The sequence below is a fragment of the Loxodonta africana genome, chromosome 10 (genome assembly GCF_030014295.1).
Source record: "Loxodonta africana isolate mLoxAfr1 chromosome 10, mLoxAfr1.hap2, whole genome shotgun sequence".
Classification (NCBI taxonomy): Eukaryota; Metazoa; Chordata; class Mammalia; order Proboscidea; family Elephantidae; genus Loxodonta; species Loxodonta africana.
Window position 1 is genome coordinate 103,495,771 of NC_087351.1, and position 17,015 is coordinate 103,512,785.

The following is a 17,015-nucleotide window of genomic DNA, read 5'->3' on the forward strand; positions in this document are numbered from 1 at the left end:
AAGGAAATCAGTTCATAATGCTGCTGACACAAGAAGCTGACAAAGTAGTCAAAATTGCCATTAACTGCTGTGCCATCTTTGCTTTTCGGCTCTGCCCGGATAGAAATAAAGGTTCTGGAGGCTTCTAAGTGATTCTTGGCTGTAAACACAAGGGAATGGCATGTCAGGGGCACAAAGTAGCTACGCAACAAATATTTGTTCAACGATGAACCTCGCATTAAAATAGCTGGTGATTTTAACACACTTCCCTCCAGAACCACTGTGGAGGGTTGTCTGTCTACAAAAAATCCTAAGGAGTAGAGAAGAGAGGCAGAGCCCAACAGAAAGAGACTAATGCAGCCCAGGAAGAAAAGTAAAGTGAATTGGAAGAAAAAAAAAAAGGAAGGCCCAGCTGCAGACCACCCCTGGGGAGTAAACAAGCCCTCCTTCCTCCTCTATTGGGTATTGAGGACAGGCAGCAGGATGGGGTCTGGGCTGTGTGCAAGGAGGGGCCTGCCTCTGCCTGAAGGCAGAGAAGCTCGTGCTAGGATCCTAGGAAACACAGCTCAATTAGCAGCTGTGGTCTCTGGGGCAAACAAGAGAATACTGACTGTGGGTGAGCCACTCCTAGGGCTCACCCATAGGGGAAAAGGCAGGAAGTCATTTGTTCCTCCATACCTTGCTGGAATAAAAGTCCCATACAGTACATTGCCTTCCACAAACTTACTTTCCTAGCATCAATGAAAACTCTCAGGGCTCTCTGATATCTTAGGCCTTGTCTACAGGGAAACAAACAACTCCTCCCAGTCACCTTCCCAGGGTGAAATGGAAGACATTCATGGTAAGAAAGTCAAAGAGAAAAACAAGAACAGTCTATTTTGACCTTAAAAGGGCTTCTGATATTCTGCAAAATATCAACAGACTTCAAAGTGTTATCCGATCATAAAATTATCAACAGACTGTAAAAGTCAGCTCTAGAGGGGTAGTTAAAATAACTACCTTTCAAGTACTAACGGTAATTTCTGCATGGTTTTCGGAAATCCTTTAAAACTCATTTTTCTCACCTATAGAAGAGGGCTTGTAGCTAAAAGGAGAGTTTTCAGAAGAAACAGTGATGAACGTATTTTGGTTTGAAGACCTACTAAAACACAAGAATATCAGTACACTCATTCATTCATTCATTCCCTCACACAACAAACACACTGGATGCTTACTATGTATCAGGCCTGTGCCATGCGTTGGGCATACAGCAAGGCAGACCAGAGGCCTGCAGAGCTCTCTGCCACTGATCTGATGACAGAAGGACCCTGGTCACCTGTGGTGTTTGCCTTTCTGACGGAAATGCTCAAGGCCAGATTCCAGACTTGCTCCATTTCCAGAGCTCCCGCTGACATCAATGGGCGTTCCAAGCACAGAACAAAAGTAAATAACCCCTGAAGGCTTGCAAAACTCTTCTTAGCACTATTTTTTTTTTTTTCAGGTATACTCTGGACAGATACTTAAATTTTCTCTCTCCTAGGCCAAATGAGCAAAGGAAAGGAAAAAGTTAAACGGGCAACAGTTCGGATAGTTTCACCACTTATCACCTGTCCCACCTGTGGGCAAAGGGCCTCTCTATACATGGGAGGATGCTGGACTAAGAAAGGAAAGGCTATCACGGAGCACCTGCTCAGTGGCTCTTCTGTAGAAGGACTTGAACGATACTCAGGTAGACAGCAGGGTAAAGCATGAGAAGAAATAAAGTCTCGAAGGAAAGAAAACACTGTGGTCCCAGCGAGCCTGCAACTTCAACAGTGGCTCTAACCACATATGAAGAAAAAGGAAAAGAATGAAAGCGCTACATTAACCTTAACCAAAGAATGCGCGTGTGCACGCACACACGGGACCGCGGGGGAGAGATTAAAAGGATCAAGGAGGAGAGGTTACGTCATTACAGAGTAATTCTCTAAGTGTGGAGAACGACCTCATCACAAATGAAACCCTTAACTGTGCGCTGAACTGGCCCATACGCCCACTGTGTGGCACATCTGCCATCTTTCAAAAATCCCGAAGACTTTGTCTAAATCATATTTGACACAAACATTGCTGTGTCTAAGCATTTCTCAAATAAAACCCTAGCCCTAATTTTTTTAGGCAAGCTTTCCTGTTTTTTGATGCTGCTCTAATAAAGGTACAGCACCATTTTGATTCACTGACTAAACAATCACCCAAAGGTCTACCTTGTAGCAACAACCAGGAGAGGAAAAGTCAAGGTTTAAAATATCACAGCCATCTGGGGCCGGAAACCTACTTTGGTTTCTCAGATTCCCTTTTACTGTTGCTTCTAGAAGATTTGTCCCTTTCAGCGTCAGTATCTGGCTCAGATGTGCTGCCACTCGACTGCCCATGTTTTCTCTTGGTTTTCTTGTGGTGCTGATGTCTCCTTTTCTTCTTTTTCTCTTTCTTCTTTTTCCTGCTTGTTTGTTTGAGTTTTTTGTTAGTGTCACTTTCATCTGAAGGCTCTGATTTCAAAGGACTCCTGTTTGGGAAAATCAACATTAGAACTGTTTTCAAAGAGGTAGGGAAAATAATAAGTAAATATATAAGTAACCAAAATGTAACAGGGATGCTATAAATGCTCACAGAGATTTATTATTTGTCCACATAGTCTACAAGACCTTCCCAGATTACAACTGACCTTAAAGATTTAGACTTGGACCTAAAACAGGTGAAGAAATTCTAATTGTAATCATTTCTATGCCTATCATTTCAAATCTACACATCTTTAAATGAATGCAATCTATCCGTTATTTTATCAAATACAGTATTTTTAAAAGCCAGATTATAAGAGGTTTGTTTTTAGTCTCACATATTATGACAGCATGTCTTTCATGCAAAAAAAAAAAAATTAATTCTGGTCCTTTCTTTTTTGAAGGTTAAAATGAGGTCTTCTTCATTACTGAAACATCTACAAACAACTCCCTCTCATGCATCAATAATTCTCAATTTTCAGAGGCACCTTAGGTTTTCAGAGCGCAGAGCCTCACTGGGTTCATCATATTAACGAGACCAGCTAGTCCATATTTGTGAGATAGCTCATTTCTCAATTCAATGATCTAAAACAAAATTCTTTGAAAGCTGGGTAGAGATACGTGCCATTTTGCTTTCCCCAAAGTTTTCATCTGATTTTATGTTATATTCTATGAGCTCCTTCTATTTTCACAAAAGTGTTGAAAATACCATTAAGGAAATACCTGAATTATATTAGTCTAAAGGTTACTAATGAGGTTTGTGAAGTTAAGAATCACAGTGATACCATTTCCCTCGTGGCCTAATTACAGGCACTGACTGTGTCATGTACTTGCTGCTGCAATGTAAAGGGAAAAAGGAATCATCTGTTAGAGTGAGGAAGGGGAAAACGGTCACTAAAAGATTACCTCATCATGTTAAGTAAGAAGAAGAGTCTGACTTTGCTTTCTACCACAGAGTTTTCTAAGGAGCTCCTTTAAACTCAGCTACAGATGGTAACTGACCAAGACTGAACCCCATCTGCCAAAAAACGCTACCTGGTCAGTGGTGGCCCCTCAGGAACAAGGTTTGGGGCTTCTTCCAGCTGCTGGCTCGGTGGTATTATGGTTCCAACACAGAAGCTTGGGTTGCTCAGCCAGTCTAATTCTGCACATGCAAAAGGGAAAGAAGGTCGATGAAATCTGCTCCGTATGATGTCTACGGCAGGAAACTCGTCTTATCAGCAGACATCCTAATTCATGGCCAACGTCAGCCAGACGTTTTGAACTGTCCATGGAAGCACGAGGAAAACCATGAAATTTTTACTTCACAGGGCATGGCACTTTAACATACGCTAAAATACTGAAGACCTGAAATCCTCTTGTGATCTCAGGCGCAGCTTAAGAAAAACCATGTAACAAGCGTGACCTAAAAGACAACAAGGCTTTATGTATGCCATCTGCACTCTGTCCAACAAGTGTGAAAGCTTCCAAAGCATTCGGTTTTAATGACCTCAAATTTAATCTAGACAATTTCCTGAAAGTTAAAGAACCCAGTCATGCATAAAAGCCCCACCACGTCTAATGTTTTCACAGAAGATCAGGGTCTTTCAAAAAAGTCCAGCGTTCTACCTCAGTTTCGTAACTTAACACAGACCTTTCCTTATAACCGTACTCCTCTCTGAAAATAAAAGCACAAGGTTTCAAAATTAGCCTTCTGGATAATGATACATGGACTTCGTGGGTGGTGCAAATGGTTAAGTGCCCAACTACTAGCCAGAGGTTTGGCGATTCAAACCCACCCGGGGGTGCCACAGAGGACAGTCCCGGTGATCTGCTCCTGCAAGGTCACAGTCTTGAAAACCCCATGGAGCAGTTCTACTCTGCACAAATGAGGTTGCCATGACTTGGAATTGATGCCATGACAACCAACAACAACAAAATGTTTATATGATTCTAACTCAGTAGTTAAGAGCTAGGCTGCTAATCAAAAAGTCAGCAGTTTGAATTCACCAGCTGCTCCTTGGAAACCCTATGGGGCAGTCCTACTCTGTCCTATGGGGTTGCTATGAGTTGGAATTCACTCGATGGCAATGGGCCAACGGGTAACTGAAATTAAAACAGGCATTTCAAAGTGAAATTCTTCTTTCTCACTTTAGCTTTGTTATTTAATTACTTACACCTCGTGGTTCCTCCCAAACCTTAGAAGGCTAGTCTCATAAATCACTGTATCTACCTTAGAGCCTAACCGGGCCTTGCATGTGGTAGGCACCCAGCACCTGTTACTATGCAGACCTAGTTCCCAAGCAAGGCAAACTATTCACCCTCTAAAATATTACCTTCAGTCAGGTATTTCTAATTAATGCTAAGCTTATACTAAGATGCTAATAATGATTACCTCTGGGTGGTGAGACTGAGTGTCTATAAATTTTCTTCTCTCTGCTGACCCATATTTTCTAATTTTTCTACAATGAACTATTTCAAAGTACTTATTTTCTAACTTTTCCGCTATTATGAGTTTATAATAAGACAAAAGATATCTGTAATTATTTTAAAAGAATTCAAATAATGTCACATTTAGACGATATTTGGCGATTCCTTTTAACCAGTGTTCCATTCTCAAGGAGCTTACAATTTATTTGCAAGAATGACATAGAACTCTCAGAAACTAAAATAAGAAGAGTTAAGTAGCAGTATAAGACCTATCACAAAGCAGCAGATGTGATAAGCATGTTACATGAACAGTGAGTGTTAAAGAAACCCAAAGAGCTGAAGAAGTCAGAGAATGTTTATAAAGAAGGTGGGCTGAAGTTGGGCCTTGAGCAGTGGGCACAGAGAATTCTGGAAACCTGACAAGGCGAAGACATTCCAAGCTACATAAACACGTACACAAAGACACGGACCAGACAAGATGTACGGAGGGAACAACAACAACCGCCTCCAAAACACAACACCAAAACACCTTGCAGGGCTTCAAGGGAGCTGGCAAGGTTGTATTTCTTGCTAAGAGTGCTGATTACACAGATGGGTTCTGATTTTGAAGTTCTGAATTCATCAAGTTCTACTCTTATGCTATGTGAACTTTTCTTTTTTTGGAGCCCTGGTAGCACAGTGGTTAAGAGTTTAGCTGTTAACCAAAAGATCGGCAGTTCGAATCCACCCGCTGCTCCGTGGAAACCCCATGGGGCAGTTCTACCCTGTCCTATAGGGTTGCTTTGAGTAGGAATCGACTCAGTGACAACAGGTTTATATTATACTTCAATTAAAGGTAAAATGAAACTGTTGCCAAGAATGGAAGGTCTGGGCACAAGCCCTAAGTGTCTGCAGAAGTCCAGGGGTAGAAGGAATCTCTATGGGCTGGTATGGTCAGGGAAGACTTTTCAAGAGGAAATGTGGTAACTTGGACCTTGAAAGAGAAGCAGAACCTTAGAGAAACACAGGCACAGACAACTTCAAGGAAGTATGGTAGGTGGTGTGGGGGACAAGGGCAAGAAGGAACTGGACACATTCTCAGTCAGCACAAGCAGAGCCGTGGACACTGAGGTGTACAGGCACACTGACAAGGGAGGAAAAGACCGGAAAGGTGGGCAGGGCTAGTGTCCATGTCCTCTGGACTTTATCAAGTAGAAAACTCACTTAACTAGGGTCACATTAACAATAACGTGTAACTTTCTGAGTGAGAAACTAACTTGAGCTGTAAACTTTCACTTAAAGCACAATTAAAAAAAAAGAAAACTGTGTCACTTAAAGCAAGTCACTTCTCCCTGGGCCTCAGTTTACTCATCTGTAAACTAATGGGGCTGAAATATAGAAGTTACTAAAAGCTTTTGAAGAAGATTACGGCAGCATTCTAAAAGTCTCATTTATCACATACATTCAACAGACACCTGCATCATTCCCCCTTTTTCATTTAAGTCACATCTTCATCTAATTACTTGATAACCATTTATTGAGTAATTGCTGGGTGACATCGAGTCGATTCCAACTCATAGTGACCCCACGTAACAGAGCAGAACTGTCCCATAGGGTTTCCTAGGCTGTAATCTTTTTTTGTGTGTGCAGTGTTTCGGCAGAAATTTATCATTATTAATTGTATTTTAGATGAAGGTTTACAGACCTTATTAGTTTGTCATTAAACAATACACATATTGTTTTGTGACATTGGTTGCCAACCCCAGGACGTGTCAACACTCTCCCCTTCTCGACCTCAGGTTCCCCATTACCAGCTTTCCTGTCCCCTGCCTTCTCATCCTTGCCCCTGTGCTGGTGTGCCCATTTAGTCTTGTTTTGTTTTATGGGCCTGTCTAATCTTTGGCTGAAGGGTGAACCCCGGCAGTGACTTCATTACTGAGCTATAAAGGAGTCAGGGGCCGTACTCTCAGGGCTTCCCCAGTCTCTGTCAGGCCAGTAAGTCTGGTCTTTTTGTGTGTGAGTGAGTTAGGATTTTGTTCTACATTTTTCTCCTGCTCTGTCTGGAACCCTCTTTTGGGACTCCTGTCAGGGCAGTCGGTGGTGGCAGCCAGGCGCCACCTCGTTGTGGTGGATAGGCTGTCATCTTTATGGGGGCAGACTGCCAGGTCTTTCTCATACTGAGCCGCTGGGTGGGTTCGAACTGCCAGCCTTTCGGAGTGCTTAACTATTGCACCACCAGGGCTCCTACTGAGTAACTACCAAGTGCCACACCAGGAAAAAAGAGAGTCCTCATTCACACGAGGCTCCCAGTCTAGTAATGGGAGTCAAACCAATAAAATAGACGCAACATTGTGACCAGTGCTGAACTAAGGTCAGCGCAGGGGATACGGAGGCACAGAAGAAGGGGTGCCTGATGAAAACGGGGGGGTGGGGGGAGATATAACGGGGGCTCTAGGGTGGGGGAGTATGAGTGAGGAAGGCTTCCTGGAGGAAAGAATATTGGAGTTGGTCTATTAGGAGGTGCCGGGTGGGGAAGGAATTCCAGGGAAGAGGGAACAAAGACACAGACACAGACGGCATGGCTTGCTCAGGAATCTAATAAGCATGGAGTGTGGGGAAGCTACGGCAAGTACAAAGGAGGGGGCTGAAAAGGCAGGCAGGTGCTAAATCACAAAGTGACCTCTGTGCCAGAAAAATAGTTTGGAATTACCCAGAAGGTGACTAGGAATCCAAGAAAGGACTTGATTGTGAGCAGCCATCTGTGAGCAGCCATCTAAGATACTCCACTGGTCCCACTCCGTATCGAGCAAGGGAGAATGAAGAAAACCGAAGACACAAAGGAAAGATTAGTCCAAGGGACTAATGGACCACAAGTACTACAGCCTCCACAAGACTGAGTCCAGCGCAACTAGATGGTGCCCAGCTACCACCACCTCCTGCTCTGACAGGGATCACAAAAGAAGGTCCCAGACAGAGCTGGAGAAAAATGTAGAACAAAATTCAAACTCAACAAAAAGGTTAGACTTATTGGTGTGATACAGAGTGGAGAAACCCTGAGAATATGGCCCCTGGACTCCCTTTTAACTCATAATGAAGTCACTCCTGAGGTTCACCCTTCAGCCAAAGATTAGACAGGCCCATAAAACAAAACAAGACTAAGTAGGCACCCCAGCCCAGGGGCAAGGACTAGAAGGCAAGAGGTGACAGAAAAGATGTAATGGGCAACCCAAGGTCTAGAAAGGGACAGTGTTGACATGTCCTGGGGTTGGCAACCAATGTCACAAAACAATATGCTTATTAATTGTTTAATGAGAAACTAACTTGCTCTGTAAATCTTCATCTAAAGCACAATTTAGAAAACAAAAAGAAAAGAAAGGGCTTGAGCACTAATGAGGGGTGGTGGTACAATCCCTTGGGTTGTGATCAGAGGAGCTGGTTTTATGAGATGCCTGCAGGCCCCCAGGTAGAGCTGTCCACTGGCAACACTGACGTTCTAACAGTGGACCACAACTCAACTTTGACCTGAGAACAGTTCTACTCCTTCTCAGAAGGCAGCCTAGTATTCCTTTGGGAGGGAGTTCAGCCAGGTCTATCAAAATATCTGAGTACCCTGTAGGGTGATAAGGCCCTAACCAGACAGTTCTTCATCCCAGCAGCTGGAAATTGTATCTGGTGCACGAGAGAGCAGTCTGGGCTTGACAAAGAGGTAACAATACCACAGAGGCGATGAGACTGCCTGGGAGAGGAACAGCCATTTGTTTACGGACTGAAGAAGAAGCCCAAGAGGGAGGGCAGTGTGCCCAGAGAGAAAAGCCAGGCTGTGGGGTGACACAGGCTTGGGGTCACATCCATCTAGGTGTTTACTGCTCTCCTGTGCCTTGGTTTCCTTGCCAAAAAAGAATGCCTGCCTCAGAGATGACTAAATGTGTGTAAAGTACCTAGCAAGGTGCCTGGTGTATGTATATACATATGTTTAATGACTTTATTTTTTACAGCAGTTTTACGTTTACAGAAAAATTGTGCATAAAGCAGAGAGTTTTCATAGCTCCCTTTTCACCTGCACGTTATTTCTGTTACCACCTTGCATTCCTAGGATATATCTGTTAAAGCTGATGAACCCAATATTGATACACTATGGGTTTTGACAAATGCGTGATGTCATGTGTCCGCCACTACAGTAACATATAGAACCGCTTCACTGCCCTAAAAATGCCCCATTTCCACCTATTCATCCCTCCCGCTCTCCCTGACCCCCTGGCAACCACCAGTCTCTTCACTGTCTCTATAGTGTTGTCTTTTCCAGAATGTCATATAGTTGGAATCACAGGGTATGCAGGCTTTTCAGATGGGCTTCTTCACTTAACAACGTGCATTTAAAGTTCCTGTGTGTCTTTTCATGGCTTGATAGCTCATATCTTTTTATCACTGAAGAATACTTCATTGTATAGATGTACCAAAAGCCCTGGGGGCACAGTGGCTAAAGGGCTCAGCTGCTAACAAACAGGTCTTCTTCTGTAAAGATTAAAACCTCAGAAACCCTATGGAGCAGTTCTCCTCTGTCATATAGGGTCACTATTAGTTGGAATCGACTTGATGGCAGAGGGTTTGGTTTTTGGGTATAGATGTACCAGTTTGTTTATCCATTCAACTGTTGAAGGATATCTTGGTAGCTTCCAATTTTGGGCAATCATAGATAAAGATCTAGAGTTAGGGACCCAAAGCCGTTAAGACACATGGCCAAGGGTGCACCCGAGACATGGACCTGCAATTCTCCATTCAGTTTGCTCCAGCACACCACGGTGCCACTCTTCGCTTCCTCGCTAAGGAGCTGGCTTTCCTAAATTCTCCTTACACTTGGCACATGGGGCCATTATGGCAATTTTGATGTTGTAATCTCATTATCTTCATGTCAATCTTCCCGCTATACTCTAAACCAAAGGTCCACAACTCCAATGCTCATAGAGATCCGGTCAGTAAGGATTATTGAGACACTGTAAGGAGTAACGATAGGACAAAGAAAAGAATTACACACAAATGTTCTGTGGGTCAAACAAATACACTGAATTGATTTACAACTCTTTTACTCAAGCCTCTGGCTGACCTCCCCTCCTGCTACCCCTCTCTCGCCAAACTATAAGCAGCTCGAGGGCAGGGTCCATGTCTATTCACTGCTGTGTTCCCACACCTAGCACTGCGCCCTGCACAAAGAAAGTGAACCGCTAAAATGAATGCGCATCTGGACCATATCGTCACATCTTTGCATCCCCAGCACCTAATTTACTTCAAAAAAAAAAAAAAAGAAGGATTTTGAGATCTTTAAAAAGAAGTGATTATCTAGGCATAAAGTATATTTATTATAATTCTACTTTTCCTTGTAAATGTATATTGGAACAACATAGAATAAATGATTAAGTATCTACTATATGTTTTTTTTTATATGTACCCAGGCACAGTTCTAGGCACTGGGGGTACAGTGGTGAACAAGACAGGTGAGGTCTCTGCTCACATGGAGCTTATACTTAATTATAACCTTAATGGTTCAAATTATACATCTGGATTGCTATCTTAAATTTTGCTAAACAGAGTCTTAGAGAAAGTTACCTGAGATTAAAAGATACCTTATTAATCAGATGGCAAAGCCCTTTTCAGTATTTACTTATATCCTCACATAATTAAAAATCAAATACGTATTTAGATAATTGTGTCAAAGCTAAGCAGGATGTAACATATTACAGAGAAGCCCAGCAGGATACCAATGCCTAGGGTTTAAGACAGAGAATCTGACTGGCTGACAAACATTTTGTCTCTAGGGATTAGTAAATAAGTCAATCGCAGTTTGAAACTTGCCGGGAATTTGCACGCTGTGTTACATTTTGTTACACATAAATACATCTAAGAAAGGAAGTAGGGTGGAAACATCAGGCAGAAAAACCACATTATAACTACTGCCTAACAAAAAAGCAGCAGAACCTGCTTTTATTATTATAAATATGAATTATAATTGGATAAAATATCCAAGTTCCACACCAATTCCCCATTCTATTATAACAAGATAGCCCTGATTACTTGTTTGTGGTTTTGTTTTTTAAATGAATTAAGAGGTGAGCTCCACACCTTCAGAGATGACACTTCAAAACATGTCTAGGGCTCAGAAAGGGCCACATGAACCAGAGACTACATCATCCTGAGACCAGAAGAACTAGATGGTGCCTGGCCACAACCGATGACTGTCCTGACAGGGAACACAAGAGAGAACCCCTGAGGGAGCAGGAGAGCAGTGGGATGCAGACCCCAAATTCTCATAAGACCAGACTTAATGGTCTGAGACTAGAAGGACCCCAGTGGTCATAACCCCCAGACCTTCTGTTGGCCCAGGACAGGAACCATTCCCAAAGCCAACTCTTCAGACATGGGTTGGACTGGACAATGGGTTGGAGAGGGGTGCTGGTGAGGAGTGAGCTTCTTGGATCAGGTGGACTATGTTGGCATCTCCTGCCTGGAGGGGAGATGAGCGGGTGGAGGAGGTTAGAAGCTGGCAAAATGGGCATGAAAAGAGAGTAGAGGGAGAGAGCGGGCTGTCTCACTGGGGGGAGAGTAACTGGGAGTGTGTAACAAGATGCATATGGGTTTTTGTGTGAGAGACTGACTTGATTTGTAAACTTTCACTTAAAGCACAATAAAAATTATTAAAAAAAAAACACGTCTAGGGTTAATTGTATAAATAAATCAGCATATATATATTGGGGGAGAGGGTTGTTCCTTTAAAAAGAATAAGCCACGCTCTTCGTTTTCATTGTTAAGTCTCACTTTTTGACAAAGACTCTGAGAGCACACACTTATTTGTATAAAAAGCACCATCGAACACAGCTACAAGAACTGCAAGTAGGATGAAGCCCATAGAGAAGCTAACAAAGTCAGCCCTTCTGTGGGCATGAATCTGTAATTTGAAGAGACTCAGTAATCCCCAAGGTAATGTTTCAACAACAAGACCCCAAAATTTAGAAATCACAGTACACTAAAACAGAACACAATCTGGAGTCAGAAAGACCTGTGTTCAAAAAACAGCTTCATTGTTTTTGAGTTGTGCAGCTCTGGCCAAAATACTTATGGTAATCTGAGTTTCTTTCTTTCAACATTTTTTTTTTTTTTACTGAGTGCCAGGCACTATTCTAGGTGCTAGGGATACACACTAAGACAAACCCAACACCACCCTCATGGAGCTGACATGCTGGCAGACATTTATTTACCTGCAATGTGACAAATGCCAAGACAGAGAAAATAGGCGGAGTGTAATGGGAGCACAGAACTAGGCCCCCTAATCCAAAGTTTCCTGGGAGAACGTCGCAGCTAAGACTTAGAGGATAAGAAGCAATTAAGCAACGAAGCTTCTAGGAAGAGTGGCTAGGCAGAGAATGTGGCTCGTGCAAAAGCCTGAAGTGAGCAAGTAGGACTCTCTGGGAAATAGCAGGAAGTCATGGCGGGGGACCACTGGGAGTAAGGAGGAGGGTGGAGCAAAATGAAGCTGGAAGAGTAGGGGCCTTAAAAAAAAACCCATTAGACAGTCTAGATTTACCCTAATAGCAACAGGCATATGTTCAAGAGTGTGGAGCAAGAATGACAAAATTAGATCTAGTATTTGAAAGATTACCAGCAAGGAGCAGTGTTTGGGAGCACAAATTCTAAAGCTAGATTGCCTGAGCACAAATCCCGGCTCTGTGACTTACTAGCTATGTGACATTGGACAAGTTACTTATTGGCTCTGTGCTTCTGTTTCCTCCTCCATAAAAATACAGAAAATAATACCTACCTCCTAAGATTGTTGTGAGGAGTCAATGAGTTAATGTTTGGAAAGCAGTTAGACCAGTGAATGGCACGTAATGTTTTAAACAAACACTTTTTAACATTCTTGCTCTGCTGTGGAGGGAGGAGAGTGGTAAGGCAGTGAAGGTAGGGCTGAATGAAGATGGGGAGATGACCTAGGAGGCTGCTGTCGTATTCCAGGAGATGACACGCGGCAATAAAAATTAGGTAGTGGCAGTGGGAATAGAGAGAAACTCATGCATTTAATAGTTATTTAGAAGGGCTGGATGAAAACTAAATGGGGGGTGGGGGGAAGTATCTGTATTTTTGGCTTGGGTGAATGGTGGTGCCATTTTGATACACAAAGGAAGAAGAGAAGGTTGGCGGAGTGTGGAATAAATAAATCAGTTTAGTTTCTCCTCAAATATGGATAATTCACCTGCCTCTTCAGTTGTCATGACGAGTAAATGAGCTAGTGTGTCACCTTTCATCCCACCTCTGTCCAAGTATTCAACTACCAAGGAACAAAATTTAGGGCTGTTGTTGTTAGTTACTGTGGAACGGATGCTACCTCATGGTGACCCCATGTGTATACAATCCTAACAATTTGGTGGTGTGAGAAGGAAAAGCTCAAGAACTGGTGGGATCAGACACTGGGGGCTCTCTGCTGCCCCTAACACAGCAGAAGCTCTGCATGTCTGTTTGTAGAAAGAATGAATTCTGCTGAACTGAGCCCCCACAAAGCCCTTACTGAATGTGATGCCTACTCCAAGCCCAGTCTAGCTCGTAGCAGTATGCAGACAGTGGGGAACAGAACCTCTCACATTCATTTTGGTATTGGCTGTCTTTCCTCTCCAGGAATTCAATGTTTTTTTTTTAATTGAAGCTTTGCACCCACTAATACAAACACTACCTTACACTTTCACAACATTTTACAATGCATAGTAAAAAGTACAATGTTTCTACGTACAAGGAAAAAGACTGGAAGTAATCCAAACACCTATTTAGCATTATAGGGACTGGTTGAATAAAATGTGTGACATATGTACCCACCCAACCCACGGCTGTCAAGTCGATTCCAACTCATAGCAACCCTATATAACAGACAGAACTGTCCCATAGGGTGTCCAAGGCTGTAAATCTTTACTGAAGCAGATTGTCACATCTTTCTCTCTCAGGGCAGCTGGTGGGCTTGAACCACCAACCTTTCGGTTAGCGGCCAAGCACTTTAACCACTGTACCACCAGATGTAGTTCTCTGTACCACTAAAAAGATTTATATAGTGACTTCTAGGATTTAAGGCAAAATGCAGAATACTTTGCATTTAAGAAAGAGGAGGGAAATTATCTGCTTAACATAAACCAACCAACCAAAAAAAAAAAAGGAAGGATATCATTGACTATGAGGAAGGAAAGTTAACAGGTTAGATAGACAGAGATGGAAGCTTTATTTCTCTGAATATACCTGATTTATATGTTTGACTCAGAAACCCTGGTGGCATAGTGGTTAAGTGCTACAGCTGCTAACCAAAAGGTCGGGAGTTCAAATCCACCAGACGCTCCTTAGAAATTCTATGGGGCAGTTCCACTCCATCCTATAGAGTCGCTACAAATTGGAATCAACTCAACAGCAATGGTTTATATGTTTGACTCTGAAAATATGTAAATGTTTTATATTGTTATAAAACAAAACTAAATTTAAAAGAAAAAAGAAATCTCTAAAAATTGAAAACAAAACAGAATAAATTTAATTGTGTATTAAATTGGCAGCAAAACCACACAGAATTATTTAGTGTGACTTTAAAACATAGTAATTTGACTTTGTGGAATATGTCTTAGATTAAAAAGAATCATAAAAATGAAAAACTATTAATATTAGTAATATCGACACTGTTATCCTAAACGTATAATTTTGTTAATGGCACCAGGAACTAAGATTTTCAGCATGAGAGCAAAGAAATACAAATATTTAAAAAAAGGAAGTAAAAACCTTGTAACAGTAAATTTGAACTAGAAATACAATTACGAACTCATGACATATTTTTCCTTTCCTGTTCTGATCACTGAAAAAGTCTGTAAGTAATAACAATCCAATAGCAATGAGTACCCCTAGAACCCAGTTTGCAGTTTTGATGTATCTATACCACTTCCCACTAAAAGAAACCAGTGTTCCTTTGGGAAATCAACAATTTCAGGCCGGGGCAGAACATGGAAGCAATCAGCCCAGGACGTCTTTTAGGTCAAAAAGCAAGGAAGCTATTAAAGCCAACTGGGTTTGTATATTCAACAAATATAACTGAACACCTACTATATTCTGGCCCTGTGCTAGTAAGCGGCAATAAAAAAACACAGTCCCTGACTTCATGGAGGTTGCAGTCTAGTAACGGAATACTAATATTACACTAATCACGTGGGAATTTACAAGTGTTACAAAAAGAGGGAAGCACAGGAACTGAGAGGATGTAACAGAAGTGTCAGACACAACTGGGTGCTGCCACATAATGTGCATAATTTAGGATTTTCTTTTTAAACCTGTGTTTTCTTCCTAGTGTATCACTATGTGCCTCAATTTTAAACAACGCAGACATCCTAGGAACGTCTGAGGCTTAAATAAAACGTATGCTGCCATAACCTGGCACCATAAAACCTCAATAAATAAACGTTAGCTCTTTTTGCTAGGAGCTGTGTCCCTCAGGAGAGCAAAAAGTGTTTGATTCGGCTTTCTTTTCTAATCCGATAGCTCAGGGCCTGCCAAAAGATACGAACTCAATAACATTTCAGGATTAAATAAACAGGGACGAAAGACACTGTAATAGCCACCACCCAGCATTTGCATCAGGAGACCCCTTGAGATGCGGAGTATCATTGCCACTTTACAAATGAGGTTACTGAAGCTCAGAGGAAGAGCGGGGGGTCAGCAGTACGGTAATAACAACGCCCCCTTTCCAGGGCCTCTCTCGCGCCTTTAACTCCACTGCTCTAACCCCTTACCCTCGCCTTTGCGCCCCACGAGAAGCCGGGGCGAGGCCAGGAGCCCTTCCTAGAAGGCATTGCGGTGCCGCGAAGAACTCTGGGATACAAGAGGATAAACAAACCAAAGTAGAGCCAGGAAGACCTGGGCGCCGAGAAACTGCATCCTAAGCCAGCCGAGTGCCTCCTCCGGCGATGTTGTGTGCTCACCTTTCCTGGAGCTCCCGCTGTCGGCGGCCTCACTAACACCCGCAAAGGCTGGGAACAGCGCCATGTTCGCAGACTGCGCCGCCGCTCCCCTCTACAGAAATGGCGCCTCCGAGCGCGCGCCGGCCGCGCGGCCTCCGTCAGCGCGGTGCACCCTGGGAAGTGTGGTTTCTTGGGCACTCGCCCCGCTTGACCCGGTCGGGTAGGGATGGCGAGGGGCGGGACCACCTCCTAGTGGTAGGCACCGGAGGGCACTGTGAAAACCGGGAAATGCGGGCACTGAGAGGAATTGTATGAGCAGAAACGTACTAGGAAGTTGGTGCTGGGATTCCAACCCGACCCCTGAACTCACACCATTACTTACCAACTGGATCAAATCAAACTTTGTAAACTTAAGTTTTTTTTTATCTGCAAAATGTTGAGAAGATTAAATGAGTTTATGTTTAAAATTTGGGGGGCTAAGGTACGCCTGACCAAAGCTATAGTATTTTCACTTGCCTCATATGCATGTGAAAGCTTGACAGTGAATAAGGAAGACTGAAGAAGAATTGGTGCCTTTGAATTACCATGTTAGCAAAAAATATTGAATATACCATGGACTACCAGAAAAACCGGAAACCCTGGTGGCGTAGTGGTTAAGTGCTATGGCTGCTAACCAAACGGTCGGCAGTTCAAATCCACCAGGCGCTCCTTGGAAACTCTGTGAGGCAGTTCTACTCTGTCCTATGAGTGAGTCGGTATGAGTGGGAATCACCTCGATGGCACTGGGTTTGGTTTTTATACCAGAAAAACCAAAGCCAAACTCACCACCTTTGAGTCAGTTCTGACTCATAGCGGCCCTATAGGACAGAGTAGGACCGCCCCATAGGATTTCCAAGGCTATAAATCTATAGGGAAGCAGACTGCCGCATCTTTCTTCCATGGGGGGTGGCTGGTGGGGTCGAACTGCCAACCTTTTGGTTAGCAACAGGGTGCTTTAACCACTGTACCACCGGGACTCCTGGACTGCCAGAGGACTCAGCGGACCTGTCTTGAAAGAAGTACAGGGAGAATGCTCCTTAGAAGCAAGGATGGCAAGACTTCATCTCAAGTATTTCAGGCATACTATCAGGAGAGGGACCAGTCCCTGCAGAAGGACATCATGCTTGGTAAAGTAGCAGCC

At 43.1% G+C, this 17,015-nt stretch overlaps 1 protein-coding gene across 4 annotated transcripts in view; it reads right to left on the reverse strand.

The window, feature by feature from the left end:
* The window catches only part of NRDE2 (NRDE-2, necessary for RNA interference, domain containing), a 53,953-nt gene extending 37,966 nt beyond the window's left edge, over positions 1 to 15,987 (reverse strand). For all 4 annotated transcript variants that reach the window (XR_002785349.2, XR_010323210.1, XR_010323211.1 and 1 more), the window contains exons 1-3: positions 15,857 to 15,987; positions 3,525 to 3,633; positions 2,270 to 2,497 (exon numbers count right to left, since the gene is read on the reverse strand). Coding sequence is in view for 1 of the 4 variants with exons in the window: in XM_003408577.4 (XP_003408625.1) it covers positions 2,270 to 2,497; positions 3,525 to 3,633; positions 15,857 to 15,920 (401 nt within the window). In the remaining 3 variants the exon portion in view is untranslated. The remainder of the gene's footprint in view (positions 1 to 2,269; positions 2,498 to 3,524; positions 3,634 to 15,856) is intronic.
* Positions 15,988 to 17,015: the final 1,028 nt, after the last annotated feature.